The sequence below is a fragment of the Pieris brassicae genome, chromosome 3 (genome assembly GCF_905147105.1).
Source record: "Pieris brassicae chromosome 3, ilPieBrab1.1, whole genome shotgun sequence".
NCBI lineage: Eukaryota > Metazoa > Arthropoda > Insecta > Lepidoptera > Pieridae > Pieris > Pieris brassicae.
Genome location: NC_059667.1, coordinates 8,151,607 through 8,169,606, shown reverse-complemented (window position 1 = coordinate 8,169,606; position 18,000 = coordinate 8,151,607). Strand labels below are relative to the sequence as shown.

At 34.7% G+C, this 18,000-nt stretch overlaps 1 protein-coding gene across 4 annotated transcripts; it reads right to left on the bottom strand.

Moving 5' to 3' along the window:
• Window positions 1-610: 610 nt before the first annotated feature.
• Window positions 611-17,615, bottom strand: LOC123706741. 4 transcript variants are annotated; one of them, XM_045656123.1, is made up of 9 exons: window positions 17,399-17,615; window positions 8,102-8,148; window positions 7,099-7,335; window positions 6,670-6,786; window positions 6,478-6,519; window positions 5,967-6,115; window positions 5,784-5,884; window positions 3,563-5,707; window positions 611-3,349 (listed from the first exon to the last, which is right to left on the bottom strand). In XM_045656123.1, the coding sequence occupies exons 2-9, from the start codon at window positions 8,108-8,110 to the stop codon at window positions 3,048-3,050; spliced, it is 3,102 nt and encodes a 1,033-aa protein (XP_045512079.1). In that variant the 5' UTR covers window positions 8,111-8,148; window positions 17,399-17,615; the 3' UTR covers window positions 611-3,047. The 4 variants fall into 4 exon arrangements, with proteins under 4 accessions (XP_045512079.1, XP_045512080.1, XP_045512081.1 ...); XM_045656124.1 differs by lacking the exon at window positions 17,399-17,615 and adding an exon at window positions 10,170-10,500; XM_045656125.1 differs by lacking the exon at window positions 17,399-17,615 and adding an exon at window positions 9,912-10,148.
• Window positions 17,616-18,000: the final 385 nt, after the last annotated feature.

Below are 18,000 nucleotides of genomic sequence, written 5' to 3'. Positions count from 1 at the left end.
TCTGAAATATTAAGAAACTAATTTTGTTTTTACGCTTGATTAACAAAATCGATGCATTTATTAAAGTTTTTACTAAACAGCCACAATAAGATTGAGGTTTGGGTGGGACACATTTATTGATCAGTTTTCTATGCCTTCCAACCCAAAGTATTATTACTATCAGCACTACTTCAAACCCATCTCAAGAAATATATTAAAAGTATTTCCCTGAATCATTTCTCAATATTACCTGGAACGTAAATTTTCCATATGCCTAGTCAGTAATTCATAGCAATAAATTTCATGAGCTTTCAAATAAAAAGATAAACCTTTTTATCCTTATTCCTTTGGGATGGCTTTTCATGGGATTTACACAGTTGTGGTTATGTACTACAGCTACTTATATATTTCAGTCTCATTTTTAATTTATGATTTACTATTTACTGATACTTCAATAAAAAATATTGTTGCGTCGAGTCGGCTAGCGCCTTTAATTTTTTTAAATGACTATCGAAACAATCACGAACTTCATGTAGTCTTACAGAATACAACACTTCAAGGTTCACCTTTTTGAAAAGTGTTGTTTTATTATTTAGGGGTATAAAGGTTATAAAATGAAACTTCGTTTTCAATTTCACTTTTCTTTTTAATCGATTTGGTGTTGAAAAATATTAACCGTCGATCAAAGTGTACAAAATTACAGGCCTTTATAGTGATTATAGGTATTTCTGGCATATTACATAAACACCTTTTGATAAGGTAATCCGCAAATGCAAATATTGTAGCGGAAGATTTAAAATACATTTATAATATTGCTTATTTTGACATACCGTGACATTGTACTTATTATATTAAGTAAGTACTATACTATTTAAGTTAACTTTTATACAAAATTATGGTATGAAAATCGAATTTTGTCATGTTTAGCTTGGAAACAACGGAATTTACATATTTACATTGAAATAAATGTACATAAAACATCCAGATAGAGTAACTAAATAAAACCTTATTGATGTAACGATAAAAATAAATCCATTATATTACAGAAGAGCTTGTGTTGTGATTGTACTTTATAAAATGAGGTATATAAATATATACTGGCAACAGAATATTTTACTACGTATTTGTGCGTTTATATGTCAATTATACATTCGTTATATGACATTGAATGACATTAAAATACAATCACATTCTAGTAAAATACAATCAAGAATAAATTACATCTTAGTGTTAAACGAAAACGCTGAGAAAGATAACAATCATAACATTTACTGCATATTGTTGCTTAAACTGTAAAACCATAACAATAACAAGGATGTGAAATAGACTCTGAAATAATGATACTAAATTAAAACATTGATTATAAAGAGCAAAAAGGTACATTTACATGTGTGTCTTAAGTTGGAAAGTTCGTTCGATATAGACCGTAATGTTACGAAGAATCGTCTAGATTGATTGAAAAATATCTCGTTAAACTTTTCCTACTTCCGTTTCCGTAAACTCTACCTTGACATTGACAATGTGATAAAACGCTACCATCTTTATATTTGTTTACGCAGATTTTAATCAGCATTTTAAACTTTTCAAACTTATAGTAGAGTTACTGTTTTAAATAAATTTAATACTATAATTAATAACGTATAAATGCACTATTTCTTTTCACAATATGATTTCTTTGAAAGGTCACAAAGTTCAATATAAGTAATTACAAATCCTACATTACAAAAGTATGAAAATATAATCATCATAACTAACACACATATAAATGGTGTTTTAATGATCCTATCAAACATTTACTGATTATCTTTATATAGTTACTATTTAACGATACATTTTCCTTTTATAAATGCTTGTCATAAAATAGCAAGTAATGTTTATAAGAGAATGCGTATAAAAATTTATTGCAAGAATAATAGAAATATAGAAAAAGCTACGGATTGGTTCTACGTCGCGTATCAGTTATAAGTAGATGACGTATACGTTATGTATACCAGAACCCTATAATGATAACATTTGCCAATCGTCGCGTTGCGTTTCAGCCTTTTCGATTAGGAGAATCGTAATTTGAATTTCGAATATGAAATAGTAACTAGTAAACACGGTGAATTAAAAATAGTAATTAGTCGCCGACTATAAGTCGGTCAGTTCTCGAAGCGACTGACTCTGGCGACTAATACTCTACGATGTGAAGCACCATTTGTTCTAGCATAGGGGTAATGTACACAGTTTGATCTAATCTAAGTAATATTAGAATTAAGTTGACGCAAATACGCACTTACGAGTACTCTCCAATTATTCTTTAGGAACAATGATTTACTATGATACGAATATTATTAGGATAACTTAAAAGTATTATTAAAATATTTTCGCGCTTTTGGCACTAATACTAATTTAATTTCATTTTATAAAAGTTTGATTGTGGTGATGTCGTTTTCTGTTTTTCACGTCTAAATTTGAAAACGTAACGGGAAACATAATTGTGATGTGGTTCTTTGGTGAAATATTAAGCTTTGCAAGTATAAAATTCACAATGCAAAATTATGTACGTATTATGTTACCAGCGAGTAACATTACATACGTTAAATTCTATAAAGATAGGAAGATTAAGATCGAATTATACCAAGAATATGTAGTATATTTTACAAATAAAATATGTACATGCGTTTAGAAAAATTAAATTATAACAATAAGTCTATGGCGAAACATTCTATTTACAATAGAAACAAAAGTAAAAAAATTGAGCATTATATTTAAAAAGGCTGAGTCAACAAGTACTCCACGCCCTCTACAACTAGATAGTCTTATAATGGATGAATTCTATGTCAGTACTTAGTACTTAATACGTCGCGATACAATAATTTCTAACTTACAGGTATCTATACAAATATACACGATAATGTTCATAATCTCATAGCCACTTAATGAGACGAGACGAATAAACACGAATGTGTCTCTAATATAATGATACTTTCACTTAATCACAAGACTGAAATCACATTACGCGGCGGGCTTTCACGCAAAGGAGTGCGTGTGACGGCGACTGTTTAGTAAGGGGCAGGACTTGGGTCTCAAGTGCACTCGATGATTAGAGGCTGACTCGATTCTATCACTGTGGGCCTGGTTTCAGCTGACCCATTCGAGTAGTGCTGGTCATGTTCACTTTGGGCGGGCATCAGGTTGCGGTATTGGCCGGGTCCTGGCGAAATATGACCGTGCCCTGTTAGATGCGGTGTGGTCGTGTGCGCGCCCATCATGGCTTCCCCGAGGGATAGACCGCGAGCCCCACCGGTCATAACCCCTCCTTGCGTTGCGGAGTGCACTTCGTAACTTTCATGCCCCTCTCTCTCGTGGCAGTCTTTGTCGACGTTACCTGCAAAGTGCACGCGAAAATGAAATCGGTCGTGTTCAGCAAGAGCGCAAGTGAAAGTTGTACACCTACGGAGAGAAAGTGCATCGCCGCTTAGTGAGTGACGCGACTCCGCGCTTATTGTGGCATATTATTGCATTAAAAGTGATATTAACATTTAATAAACAAATAATTATTCAACATTTACCTAGATATAGAAAATGATTGAGCGCTTACCCATGCATTCAGTGTTCGCTGCGTTAGTAATAGCCAAAACTTCTTCAATATTGTTCGGTTTACAGCTTGTTGTCTTCCAATGAGTTCTCAGCCCTGAAGCGCTTATGTACTTCTTGTCGCATCCTTGGCAAACGTACGGCCTGTCATTTGTGTGAAGACGTTTATGAAGTTTTAAATGAACAAACTGTGTAAATTTCTGCATACATAGGTCACAGGCGTATGGTTTCTGTCCGGAGTGCAATCGTAAGTGAGTCTTTAGATTGGACGTCGATGAAAACCTTTTCTTGCAAATGTCACATTGGTGCGGTTTCTCTCCAGTATGTACTAAATGATGTTTTTGTAAATGAGCGAGTTGTGTGAAGGATTTATTGCAGACGTTACATTTAAATGGTCTCTCTCCCGAGTGTGTCCTCAGGTGTACTTTCAGGTTTGATAACTGGCCAAACGTTTTACAACAAACGTTGCATTCATAATGCATTTTTCCATCTTTCTTCTTTAAAGGATACGGTAGACTTCTGTAGCCCCGCGATGATTGTGAATTGGGGCTCATTGGTCCCATCATCATATTGCATGAACCGTCAGGACTTAGGCTGCCATGCTGTGGTACGAGTGGGTTACCATTTTGTATTAAGCTTAACTGTGAGCAGTTTTTCAGAGTGATGACGCTAGTTGACGATGGGTAGTGATGATTGCCTTGTCCATTTTGATTTCTCTCATATTGATGCGATGATGTTACCGTCGGAGAATATGTAGTCGGAGGAGAACCGAGCTGTGTAATTATGGTTGAATTCGGTGGAGAATACAGATTGTAGGAGTAGTTCGGATAGTGACTTTCATAACGTGTCTCTCTTATTTCCCGTATTTCTCTTATTTCCCGAATTTCTGTCGTGTGAGGTATGGTATGTGGCGGTGACGCAGCATAAAGCGATACTGAGTTAGGAGTTGGCAGTTGTTGAGGTAATGGTAAAAGAGATGGCAGAGGTGTTAGGTTTGAACTAGAGTCAGGACTACAAGCATTACCATATCTTTGACTTTTCTTATACGAATATGCCATTTCCGTGGGTGATGATGGAGGTGGAGTTGCATTTGGTTGTCTTCTGTTTGGATCATTGTTATTAGTGTCCATTCTGTTTCCAGTAAGAATAGTTTCTAAAATTCTTGTATCTGGTGGTGAATACCTCAGGAATGCCGGTTGTGGTGAGGGTGAAAGTGCACCGTCTTCGTAGTACGGTTTATTTATAGGAACTACTGTGTTTTGTGACGATTCTAATACAATAACAGTCGATGTGGCTGGGTCTCTCCGAGGGGGTGATAAGTTTTGTGGCGTAGTATTTGCTAACTCTTCCGCAATGATCAACTCCTTTTCACTTTCGCAGTCCATCTCCTTAACATTCTGATATTGATATGCTCTAGGCATTTTTATTTTCACTTTCCTAAATTCATTACGATGCATGTCTTGTTCTACTTTTTGAACGATTACGGTTTCCTTAGGTTCATTTGTCTTATTTGAACAATCCAATACGTAGTTTTCTACGTCTGAATCACTGGAGTCTTCGGGTGGTGTAAACTCATCGTGGTAACCATTACTATGGTACCCTTCATCTGACCTTACAGACCCGTCATTAGGAGTAAGTTGGTGCTCATAATGGGATGGTACGCAATGAGAGAGATTTGGCGATTTGCTACCTGGATGTAGAGCCATCGGTGACGGCCCACGCAAATCTCGATGGTGATGCAATTGAGAAGGTGATCTGCTATGTATCCTTGGATTTTCCATCTGATGTATTACTAAATGCGAAGTACTCTCTTTGTGCTGGTGAATAAGTAACGTGGCATCTCTGTGGTGCGATTTCGGTGATGGTGGTTGCATTAACGCACTAGGAGATATAGGACGGTGCTCGCTTATGATATGCGAGTTTTCCATTTTTGGTTGGATAACATTAGATGATATATCTATTCTAGGAGCGATTTCACTGTTATTTTTGTCACTGTTTTCACGCTTAATTCGCCTGCCAGGTATATCTGTTTCCATCATTTCTTTAGCATTGGATAGTCCAAGAACATATTTCATATGATTAAAAGCAATTTCAGGATGTACTGGCGCTGGGGGCAGGCCGTATGCTTTTTTGATTGTTTCTTCTTTACCTAGAAAAAATGATAATTAGAAAAGAATCTACATTTTGTTGAATATAGGCGCTTTGATTTCAAAATAAATACTTACATATAGAATATGTTGCTCTTTCCGGATCAATGTCGTAACCAAGCCTAGTTGCAAAGTCTTTACAATACCACACCATCAGCTCTTCGTTTGGTAAAATGTCTCTGAAATTAAATATAGAAATGAAAAACTGAAAAACCGTAAAAGATGTGATAGTTTTTAAGTGCTGTGAAGAGTGAAATTTACCTGATAGTGTAAAAGTATATGTGTTCTTGGTGTTGGCACGCAACGAGGTTCATTACTGACAGCGAGTACGCTGAGGCAACATATCTCATCCAGTTCGCTACGCTTGTGTCTGATCCATCAAGGTAATAGTAGTCACTATCTTTGAATATCTGCAAGTTAAAGATATTAATTAATTAATTTTTGCGGGTTTTAATTGATAAATAAATCAAATCATACGCTACTTAATTCATGAATAGATTTATATTTCTATTAAATAATTATATTAAAGATCTATTATGTTAAGTAGGGCCATTTATCTAGGTATTTTTTAACTTATACCGTTTTGCCCTGCTATCACGTGTTATATATTTACAATACGCGTGCGGCTGATAGTAACGTGCTTGTTATTAAGTCAAGGACAAAATGCAATGTCATAATGAAGTAGGACGTGATAGATAGTGGCCTTTTGAAGAGTTGAGTTAATAAGCCATAAACCATTAAGCCTATTAAGTAAAAGAAAACCCAATCTCACCTTAATATTTCCATAAGTGTGATGTCTGACCGTTTCTTGTACCTGGCCCAGACAGAGGAATATGTTAGAGAAAGGGTGTATTAAAAACATTAGTAAAGAAATTGCTCGAGAAGGAGTATTAGTATGAAATTTTTAGATGTAAATTGGAATTATACAACAGCGTAAAAGCGGATTAAAATTTTAATAGCTTACCCTCCAGTAGTACCTCCACGATACTTTGTCATTGGGTTTGTTTGGTGTTCTTGTTCCTTCGAATGGTCCGAACCGTGTACCTCGTGGTATTACGCCAGTACTCCAAACTCCTTCAGTCTGAAATATTGGTGTAAGTTTGTAACCGTAGTTTTCAAACATAGTCTATTGTGCTCATTTTTCATGGCTCGCTTCTTAGACTTATAGAAGATATATCACTATTATAGCTATTAGAATTCAATTGTTATTGTTAAAAACCAAACATATATTACAAAGCGGAAAGATTTTCTTGTAACGATTAAACTCAAAGACAACTGGTTTTTGAAAGCATTAATATTTTTTTCTATTATAAGGCTATTATTAATTTATGAATTCTTTAAGTATGATATTAAATTTGCGAGCAACTTAAACCGTTTGAAGCAAGTTATTTACCGGTGTGTTAGGCGTAGATAATACTGCAGAGGGTCTTAAAGCCAAGCTGCGAGGTAGAGTTCTCTCAGCTCTATTCGAAACTCCTCTCTCACAGGGCACATCGGGAACGATGTATACTGTGAGCCTCTCAAACTCCTCTTCCCTCATCCTGGTGACGTCATAGGCATCATTAACGACACCAATATTAGGACTAGCTGTGCGGCCAACCGTTGTGCTGGGGATTTCTTCGCTGGTTGACTATAAAAAAATCAATAAGAACATTATTATATTATCTCATTGGTCCCATGTAGTATTTACATAGTAATTTTTGCAATCAAACGCAAGTAGGTTGTCTGCCATATCTAAAATATTTACAATTTTATAATAATTACCTTGGAGTTTCGCGCTATGAGTTAGCCAAGGAGTTAACATTTCGAGTTAACTTAAGTATATTTAAAGGAAAGTTTAATTAAATATATAAAAATGATAGCAAATTAAGGCGAAGTAAGTGTGTCAAGTGCCATCAATTTTCAGCTCCGAAAATATGCAAACGAAATGCACTTCATCCTTCTGTTAAGTGTCAAAGCATTTTAAGTCTTATCACTTAAGACGAGAGTGTATTATTCAGTGGGTTCTGAGGATGTCGTTGTTCGATAAAGAGGCGGTGCCACTACTGACCCAGTTTTCAAATGCGCACTTTTCACTGCGCACAGACTTCCCCCTTGCCTATTTATATTTTCAGCAAAGCCTAATATGTCCCCAAAATGTATATGAACGATGTATGTAAAAATTTCTTTTAAATATTTATAATTGAAATAGGAACTTTGTGATTAGTTTTTCTTTCGTATTTTTCTCAAACAGTATCAAAATAAATAGATTAAATTTAAAAAAGTAGACTATAAAAAAAATCCTACGAAATATATTGTTATGGATCGTACAGTACAGTACAAAACTTTGATATTTTCGAATGAATACTCTTCAGTGCTAAAAATCCATTAAATACATATACAATAAATTAACTCACCAGTCTCATTTTGTTGATTTGAAGTCTTTGTTGTTTTATAATTGTATCTGAAACAAACAAAACAACAATTAGAATTTGTATCTTAATTTAGATGAAGTCAGGCTCAATAATAAACTATATGTTAACTAAACGAAAACATACTTTCTAGTTACTAAATAATACTAGATACTTTTAAAATAGTAAATAAATTTAATAAATTTTATTCGAGTTTATTTAAAAAGTTTAATGAATTGAAATGTTATAAATGTACAGAACTGAACAGAAAATTATATAATACTAATCGCCACGCTTATGAAACTAAATAATGCGAGCAAAAGTGATAGCCTCACTCAGTTCATAGATTTTTCAAAAGTAACAAATATGTAGTATTATAATTAAACAATTTTCAGGAGCATATTGACTTTTTACAAGACCTTTTATTTTTATCCCAGCTTTGAATAACCCGTTAGTTTATAGAATTTGTTAGTATTATATTGTAATTAATAACGCACGTGACTGAAATAAGATAACAGATGTGTACACTGTACATTCATAATATCGTCTGCACGAGACTTCGGTCCTTATGTGTACACTTAATTGTCCTTATTATTTTCCAAGACTATTTTTTTTCCGCTGAGCTATTCATATTGAAAAATAATCAATGAGAGTTTTCAGCACAAAACGGTTTAAAGGCAAAGTGGTTTTATATATTTTATTCAAAATAATCAAAATTGCAACAATGTTTTGTTTTATACTAGAATACACGAAATGCATTTATTAATTACATTTTCATAAATTTGATTAAGTAATTCAAAGGAACTTAATTTATATTTATAGGTGTATGGTAAATATTAATTATTAATTATTATTAAGTAATTGAAATTATAAAAAAAATATAATAGTTGTATGTTAATTAATATAAAAATCATAAGTGCACTCTATTATGTACTTAATGTAATAAATATCTTGTTTAAATTTCTATGTTTTTTATTCAGTATTTGGATTAGGTCTCGTCAAACATATCTTTCCGCATATTTAAGCAAAATAATATTGCAAATTTGATTTACTCAATTAATGGAAAATTAAAAATGGTTTTAATGAATTCAAAATCGGTTGGTTCTCATTGTTTAACAAAACTAACCAAAGACTAAAAAAAAACACAAATAGGCCCCCACAATAGGTTGATGTTTCACCACAGTTGGGTTAAAGATAAATTAATGCAAAAAAATGCTGTAATATTTAGCGCGTAACTGCATTGCGCGCACCAGGAAGCAACCTTGGCGTTGCGACTGAGCTGCTCTTGAACTTGCCCTTTGCGCGAGCGCACGTTGAGTGCATCATCGCTCATTTAATTTTATTAAAATACACATTTATTTCATTACATTTAGGAATTTTCTTTATCATTATGCACATTATACACGCTTATTAATTTAGTTACCTTATTGTACGTTCTCTTTCATTTTTACATTTAAATCTTACTATTGGTTAATTTCTCTGGATTCGAAGATACTTTTCAATAATTTGTTAAACATGTGTACAATAATATATAATTGTTTATACAGTTTTAGTTATTGGTCAATTTTAGCTATAGATTTATTATTTTGTGATACATTACACTGTCCATTAATATGACTGTACTGTTGGAGCTCACTTGCAGATATGCAGACTGAGAATGCTTCATTTGTTTGCAATGATTTAATTATTTTAATAAATAAATAGTTAATAAATTATGTAATATAGTTCTGAGCAACGGGAAACTAACCTTGTGGTCTAATAATAATGTATACGTCGCTGTTTCTACTACAAATAGATGCAAGTTTTGGCTACATACCTTATACTACAGAAGTATTGGAGATTAAAATTTTGCGAGTTTAGGTAATTTACTAGCAGTTCACTTTTCGGCTCTGGTGTTAAAACAAAGGAACGCACTGTTATTTCGGGCATTCTTTAAAAATACATAAATGTATTATCTAAAATAAGTTTATTTACGAATCACTTGTAGGCCCACCGTGATAAATAATCAAAGGGTTTTGCTATTATAAAAATAACTCAATGCACAACACTCACTATGTTTAATAATAATACTTACAAAAAATCTCATTGTTTAAGATGTCTTCTTAAAACTACAGTTTATGTCCGCGTTATGCGAAACGTCTTTGGTAAAGAATTAATGACTATTGAATGTATAGCGGTGTCGAGGGACTTGATATACTCCAGGAGTATACGGAGCGTTAACAAGGGTACTATGGGCCGTAGCCAGCGCGCCGCTCTCATGTCGGCTCGCCGGCTACCACTGACGCGGGCAAAGCGGCACAGCTACGCACAGCTAGGTGCACACGAACTCCGGCGGGCTGCGAGAGGGCTCACGGCCCACGGGGCGCATTATGCAATATAGGCGACCTGCCCCACGTCTAGCCACGGAGCGCGTCGCACTAACCCGACTCGCTACGCCGACCGACCTAGATGCACTTTTACAGCGAGAATGCAATCGACACACATATTCGCGTCTCGTTCCGATAAACGCATCGACGATGAAAGCGGCTCGTGATGGAGAATGCGGACGAATTTGATGGCGAGTGCAGTGTCGTCACGTTCGCGCCTAGTGTTCTCCAATTAGAGAAGAGCGGGACGGTGCGGCGCAGTGCGGCCGCGCGGCGCATTCAAGTTCATTGCTGTTGGAGTGCCTGGCGCCCTGACCGTGCTCCCAATACCGCGTGCTGCGCGCTACCGCTGACGTAATAATCAAGAACCACCAGCAGGAAAATCTCACTATGCACGCGCATGATAGTCCTCGAAGGTATTTATTTACACAAAATCTATGAAACAGTTAACGTTTGATGAAACAATTCTGGTTTAGCCAGTGTTCACTAAGAAAGTGTAATAAACAGAAAATAGTTAACACGGCGTGTAGCGAGTAGCGTGCAACGGTAGCGAAAGCCATGGCAGGGCGGGCGGGAGCCGCAAACCACCCCGGAACAAGCTTTCACTATCACGGGTCGTCGACACAGCCTACATACCCTTACTAGTGCACTTCGACTGCAATCCGGTATACTGCATAATCCCACCCTCGTTACACCGTAAATTTCTCGTAGTATGGTTGCGCTAAGTCGATTTTAATATAAACTTTTCGTAGTAAGGGACGGCCGTTGCATTGCCTCCCGACGTGGATGGTACTTGCAAACACCCACCACCTCGATTATACAATATTGATTTCACTATTTATGGCTATTAATCGGTTGTCCGATTTTATTTAACAAACTATTTGCAATGTCTCTAATCTCCAGTATTAGTTATACTTATTATGAATTAGTACTTCCGGGTTATAATTAATAATTAATTAGTGTCGCCACGTGTTAGTTTACATTTAAGAAATGAAATATTAACATTCGTTTTAAATCATACGTTGTTTTTAATTTGATTGACTTGTATAGCCTTTTTTTGGAAAGCCGTTATCTATATACGTGTTTTATTCACTATTAAAAAAAACAACTACAACATCCACTTATCTAAATACACTTTTCGTCCAAATATATTACACAATGAAATGCAATGCTATCCGTATTATGGCAAGCCTGACCTGCCCTAACGTCTGATCTTTTTCTAACGACCCTTTTCAGATTCTTCAAGGAGTTCACTATAACATTGTATGTTTTATATGATATTTATTTTCCACTTATTATATTAATAAGTACGGGTTACTTTACCTATAAAGTATTGATAGTTTTTTATGTAAAATTTTATAATTATAACTATTATTGGTTATGTAAACACATAAACACGTTATCGTAACCTTTAGCATACTCATTTCAAAGATTCATGGCAATATATATCATATATATAATTAATCTGTATGATTTTTGTTTAACTGAAACCATTTTTTTGTAAGTAAATAGTCTAATAAAAAGTAATATATATACGTCACGTAATTTGCCGGTCAATTAGAGCGTGAAAAGCGAAGTGCAAAGAAAATGCAGTTTTCAAACATTTGAGGCTTGAGCGGTATCAAAACACTGATCTTCCGGGGTGAACGGCCTGAGCCTCGTCCCACTAGCCCCCGCCGCCCGGCGTCACTTGGCGTCTCGCTCCAGCCCTGGCCACGCGAATAAATTCGTCTGTGTGTGAGAGAAAATGCGTCTGCTGTACGAGTATTCGGCACCGAGGTCGATGACATGACTTTTCTGCAGGCCTTTCATCCAAAATATTATTTAAAAGGAAATGCCCAATTGAGTAATTAGTGAAGGGTGAATGTTTACATACGGAACAGATTACGACGTTTTATTAATTAAAACTCGCTTCCAAATCTAAAGAAAATCGATTTAGTATAAGGATTATGACCAATAAAACTAATGAAAAATTTAATAGAGAAGACTGAAGAGAATGTTTATTTGACACATGGCTCATAAATATTGATGTGATTTTTAAATAACGGATTTGGTAACTTGAAATATTTGTAAATGTATGTAATTTATTGAATAGCGTTTATCGATCTTGTCAGAGCATGGTGTGGCTATATCTGTGGAAGTGTTGCTAGTGCAAACTCGATTCCCCCCTTCTTGGGGTAGGCTTCAATACTCATTCATGCATTTTTCCTGCTCTAGCCGGGTTGTAGGCGCATAATTCGCTCCCTCTCGTTACGTTTCCGTGTTGTGGTACGCGCATGCACTAGACCTAGCCCAATGCAGCGAATTTTGCGTAAGGTCATTGTCCCCTCTTGCTTATATCGTCTAAAAGCTCTTATAAAGCAAAGATGTTTTAAAGCAATAGAAATTTTAATTGCTTTATGGCCCTTCTCACTTTTCGCGCGAAATGTGCAATTTTCTATTGTATTGTCGGCAAACAAGTTACGGTTTTAAAATAATGACAGACAAAACGGAACAAGGGTTCGTTTGTTTAACGAAGTCTTTTGATTTTTTGCCAAAAAATGCCGTTTGCACAAATTGCATTTTTTAGTTGCAAATAAAAACGTCCTCTTTTTAACGTTCACACAAGATATGGCAACAATACAACAAACACAGACGAGAGTAAAAGATGACTTACGAAAAAAAATAGTCATACAAATTTTTTATTAAGTTCCTGGAAGTTTGGTAATTAACTAAAGTATTATTGCGCAAAACGGCATAACCTTAACTTGCTATACTAAAAGGAAAGACCATGTTCAATTGTTAGTGCTTTAAATTTATTTGTAACCGATTGAATAATTACTATAAAGAACACATCGCCTCACATTTGTAATAATATTCTTAATGTAGATACTATATACAGTTAACTTAGGTGCTAAATCAGCCATAGAGGTGCGAAGTTCTAGTCTAGAATGTTAGTCTAGGGTCAAAAGCCGCGTAGTATGTCATCGTTTAGTATTCCGTGAGCCCCGAGCCCGGCCGGATAACGGGACCTAGCACTGGCCTTACTTTCATCGATCGAGCAAACCACGGTTTACTTTCCTTTGTTACTAATATTTAACACTTAAATAATACTCGTTTGTTACATATTTTTAGAGTAACGACGTTCACGTTCAGTAACTAGACTTTTAGAGGTCAGAAAGTATTTTTTGTATTTTCTTGTACCTAATTTTGGGGTATACTCACTAAAAACTTAAGCGTCCATAAAGCAATTATTTTCTTCACATCTCCGATTTATGACATCCATTAAAAATCCAAAAATTTATGACAATGCGGGTTCATAATTATCTATGGTTAGCAAAAAACTTCGAAGCAAGTGTTTGCCGCGGGCAGGTAGAGCTTTTAAGCCGAATAATAACAGCAGAGCCTTTGTTGGTTTACCGTTAGAATTTGAGAAGAATTAAATCTGAGAAATAAATCGATAGATTGTGGTAAAGTATAAAATTACTTTCAACAGCCTTCTTAGCTCTAACATATTCGGGCGGAAGTTTGACCTTTGATTTCAAAATTGGAACGGTTTGGTATTAAAACACACTATTTATGAGATTTTTTTGTTTATTTCTAGTTTGTTTTGTCGGGTCGACATCTCACGAATTAAATCTAATTAAATAAAAATGCATACAATAATAAATTACTGTAAGATTTTATAAACAGGAAAAGAGTTTACGCATAACTTGCTAAATGGTAGATATGAGCACGTCTCACTGTAACTGTGCTGTGAATCATACTAGCAAATAGGTTTACAACCGAGACGCAACAGTCATACGAAATTACCTTATTGCACAGAATTTTGCATGTATAGGAAATGAGTTATGTTTATTAACAACAGCGAGAAGATCACATGGTTTTTCACGTCAACTACAATAAAGTATTTTTCTATAACGAAGCTCATGTGACTCCAGCAATAGCTAGGGTATCTGAGATCTACTAAATAGCTGGCTGAGCTATAGCCACTCAAACCTGGGATAGTTTTTACACTAACCCGTTTCGAATTTAATAATTTTTATTAGAATGCTTTTACTTTTGACTTCAAAATAGCGTTAAACACACACGTCGCAATTCGTTCCCACAGGTACCTGTAGAAGTCTATCAAATGGATTTTTTGCTGGCTCCTAAGGGATTTCATACGGTACCCATAGGCTACCGTTAGGTGATTTCCAAAAAAATAAATTAAGAGGGTGAATTGAACGTACAATCCTGTTTATAAGTGGAATGTTTGTAGTATAAAAACTTCTTTATAAACGAACAGCACAAAGTATCACAGGAAAGTGTATAAAAGATCTAATGTGATGTTTCATGTCACCTATTTGTGGACTCAACACAAAGCTGTCAAGTGTTACCGCTATTTGATACAGAAGGTATACCTGATACTTCAAGAATGAAGGCATAGTTTCGGTATATAGAAGTTATAAATTTCTAGGTTTTTTTATTAAAAACTTGGCATCTGCTGCGAAAATACCACAAATTATGGCACGTGTGTTCATTCATGGAATAAAATGTCAACTGAAGTCATCGTCGCCTCTGTCTTGACACGGTTCGGAGGCTCTCCGTGTAGATGCCCTCTAAAGTATTTCCCTCTTGCATAATGCTATAATTATCTGAATAAATGAATATATCTCGCGTTAAAATGATAATTGTCCAGTTAATATAAAACCGGAACAAATGTAATATTAAATCTAGGGCTTTCTTTTTAATACTATATCATAATACTATCTGAACCTACAGATTTAAGTTATAAAAACGTTTGAGTGCCAAGCTCATTGAACAGTCGTTATCCGTAATTTGTCAGTGGCTTTCTGAAGGTTTTTTCGTATAAACCATAAGTATTTGAAAACTTAAAGGTTCTAATAGATATAATAAAGTCTTAAGTGACCGCGTGACCATAAACTATATCATATTCAGGAGAAACAAAACCAAAGTTTAAATAAAAATAAACAATCATAACGTTTATTATGTACGTATGAGAACTGTGTACAAATATTAAGTATACAGGCAGGCTCGAACTCGCCCTGTGAGAAGAACAAACTCAACCGGGTTTTATTTTTAACTAACATCAAAAACCCTAAGGAAGACATTTACTCAAAAAAGTGTTTGAAGTTTTATCAAGTATATAAACTTACTTATTGCCAACGTATCTAGAGCTTATGTTGTACGCACAGTGAAAAAAATAAATACGAAATAGTCCAAATCTTAACATGATACATTACTAAAAGAAAATATTTTCAACTATAACTGTAAACATTACCCACTTTAAGTATTAAATTTATAAATGCATTGAGGCGAATTGATGTGTCATCGTGATCTAACAATGCATGGCTAAAGGTCACATTGCACGAGGCTATTGAGGCATGAAAATGGATATTATATAATAGGTGCGTGCGGGAGGGCGAGGTACCGTTTCTCGAACAGGTTCTACGCTTTAAGACCTTTGATCACACGCGTTTAATGTTTACCAGGCATTTACTTTCTACCCATCAAGGACTCTTCTGGCACTTATAGTGTAAGTGAACTCACACTTTTTATTTACTCCGAGCATTAAAACAGGTATATACTCAGAAATCGTATTCAACTTGAATTCGAATATTGCGTTTTAAAAGCTCAGGATCTTAATTGCTAAAATGTGTAAATAGAAAAATCAACTTTATCACGTTGAGTGTAAATATAAAATGGCATAAGCGAAAGCGCTCCGACGCGAAGTCGCGGTTCAACGACCGACTTTTCACAGGTTTGTCAGCCTGTTGTTATATCATCGTTATAGTCGGTGTCATTGCCGAATTCACGAGTACAATGCGCGGCAAATGACTCCTTTCGGTTAATGTTATTAAAGCTAAATTCGCGTGGTCGTCTAAATTTTTTGTGTCATTTTAACGTTTGATTTTATGTTAATGTAAGTATGTACAGTTTATATACAGACTTAAGTGGCTTAAGTGAATGTCCTTTTTCAGTACGTAGCTTTGTTTCTGAATATGATGAAGTCATGCGTATTTGGTATCGTATTCAGTTCTAACAGATCTGGGAAATATGTAGAGAAATTAACCTATAAAAATTACTTATTTATTAAAAACTAGGAGATAGGTGTTAAATATCATTGCCATAAAATACCTTTGATATAGTATTATGGATTCATTACAATTATATCATATAGTTTCTGATAATATCAATAAATTACGACCTACATAGGTCATAGATTGATAAGGGCTGACGAAAAGGAGTGGGGTGAATTACACAACGACCACGTGCGCGAAATGTTAACCTTGAAAGTGAACTCAACAAGTTCAAGGAGCTTTTTTTGCAAACCAATAACAAAACCTGGCTATGTGATATAACCGCTTATATAATTAAACGCCTTCTACACATAGCTATAAAGCATATATTTCTGTACACATCACATATGTACTATTTGCTGAAATATTTTGCCTAACTCTAATTAATATTGTTTACAGAATTTTAAAAATCATTGCAATTCAAACATTTTTATTCAAAACAGAAGCTACTAATTAACATAAAATTCATACCATACATACCTTTTATTATTTTTTATTTGATGTCAATGAACGGATACCAAAATTTAATTATATTAAATATACTTTACAAATGTAATAATACTGTTTTATATTTTTAACTTATTAACTTATAATAAAATTACTTAAAACTTTAGTAATTTTTGTTATTTATTATGTATGTTTATTATAACAATTTCGGTTATGTTTTGCGTGATATATTCATAATGAGAATGTCATTGTTTTGAGCGCGCGTTGATGTCTTTTAAACTAAAGAAATTTTATACATGTGCTCAATTCGCTCCAAATATGTCCTAAATAACAAAATGTAATAATACGCTAAATAATTAATCAAATATATATCTTATACTTAATATATTAATAAACCAAATCTACTACATTAGTATTATACAACTCACCATTAACAGCATAATCCGGTGCTAAATTAAATCCAATATGTGTCCTTATTTTTCACTAAACTTAAATAAATCATCACCACAGTCACTTAAATTAAATAAGTCTTTAATTGAGATCTGAGTTACAATCAGTCTAAGTTCACATTACATCGTGTGTATGGTAGCAATGGCTCGGTGTAACTGATAACCAGCTCAGTTCATGGTCGGAGCCTTCCTTGCCTGACGGTCCGTACCGACTGCCGACGCTGCGCTTCCGCAGTCACAGGCCGGGTGAATGAACTATGTGCGAGCGAGATAGAACCTCCACCAATGCCATGGTCGCGCTCTATCTCGGCAAGGTAATCTAGTACAAGTGTCAAATAATTTTTTGACGATTCCCGTGAAAGAAATAATATTTGGAATCAGTTTGGATACAAAATGTTAAAAAAGATGTTGATTATATTGAATCAAAATGAAATCAAGATCAAGATTTCTTCAAGTCCTGTCAAACAATCTTTCAACTGTACCCACTCAAATCTTAAGCTAGATACCGTTTCATGTCTTGGCGACATTGTTATTTTATTATTACTATGAAATAAACTAGGATATACATAGGCCACAGCTAA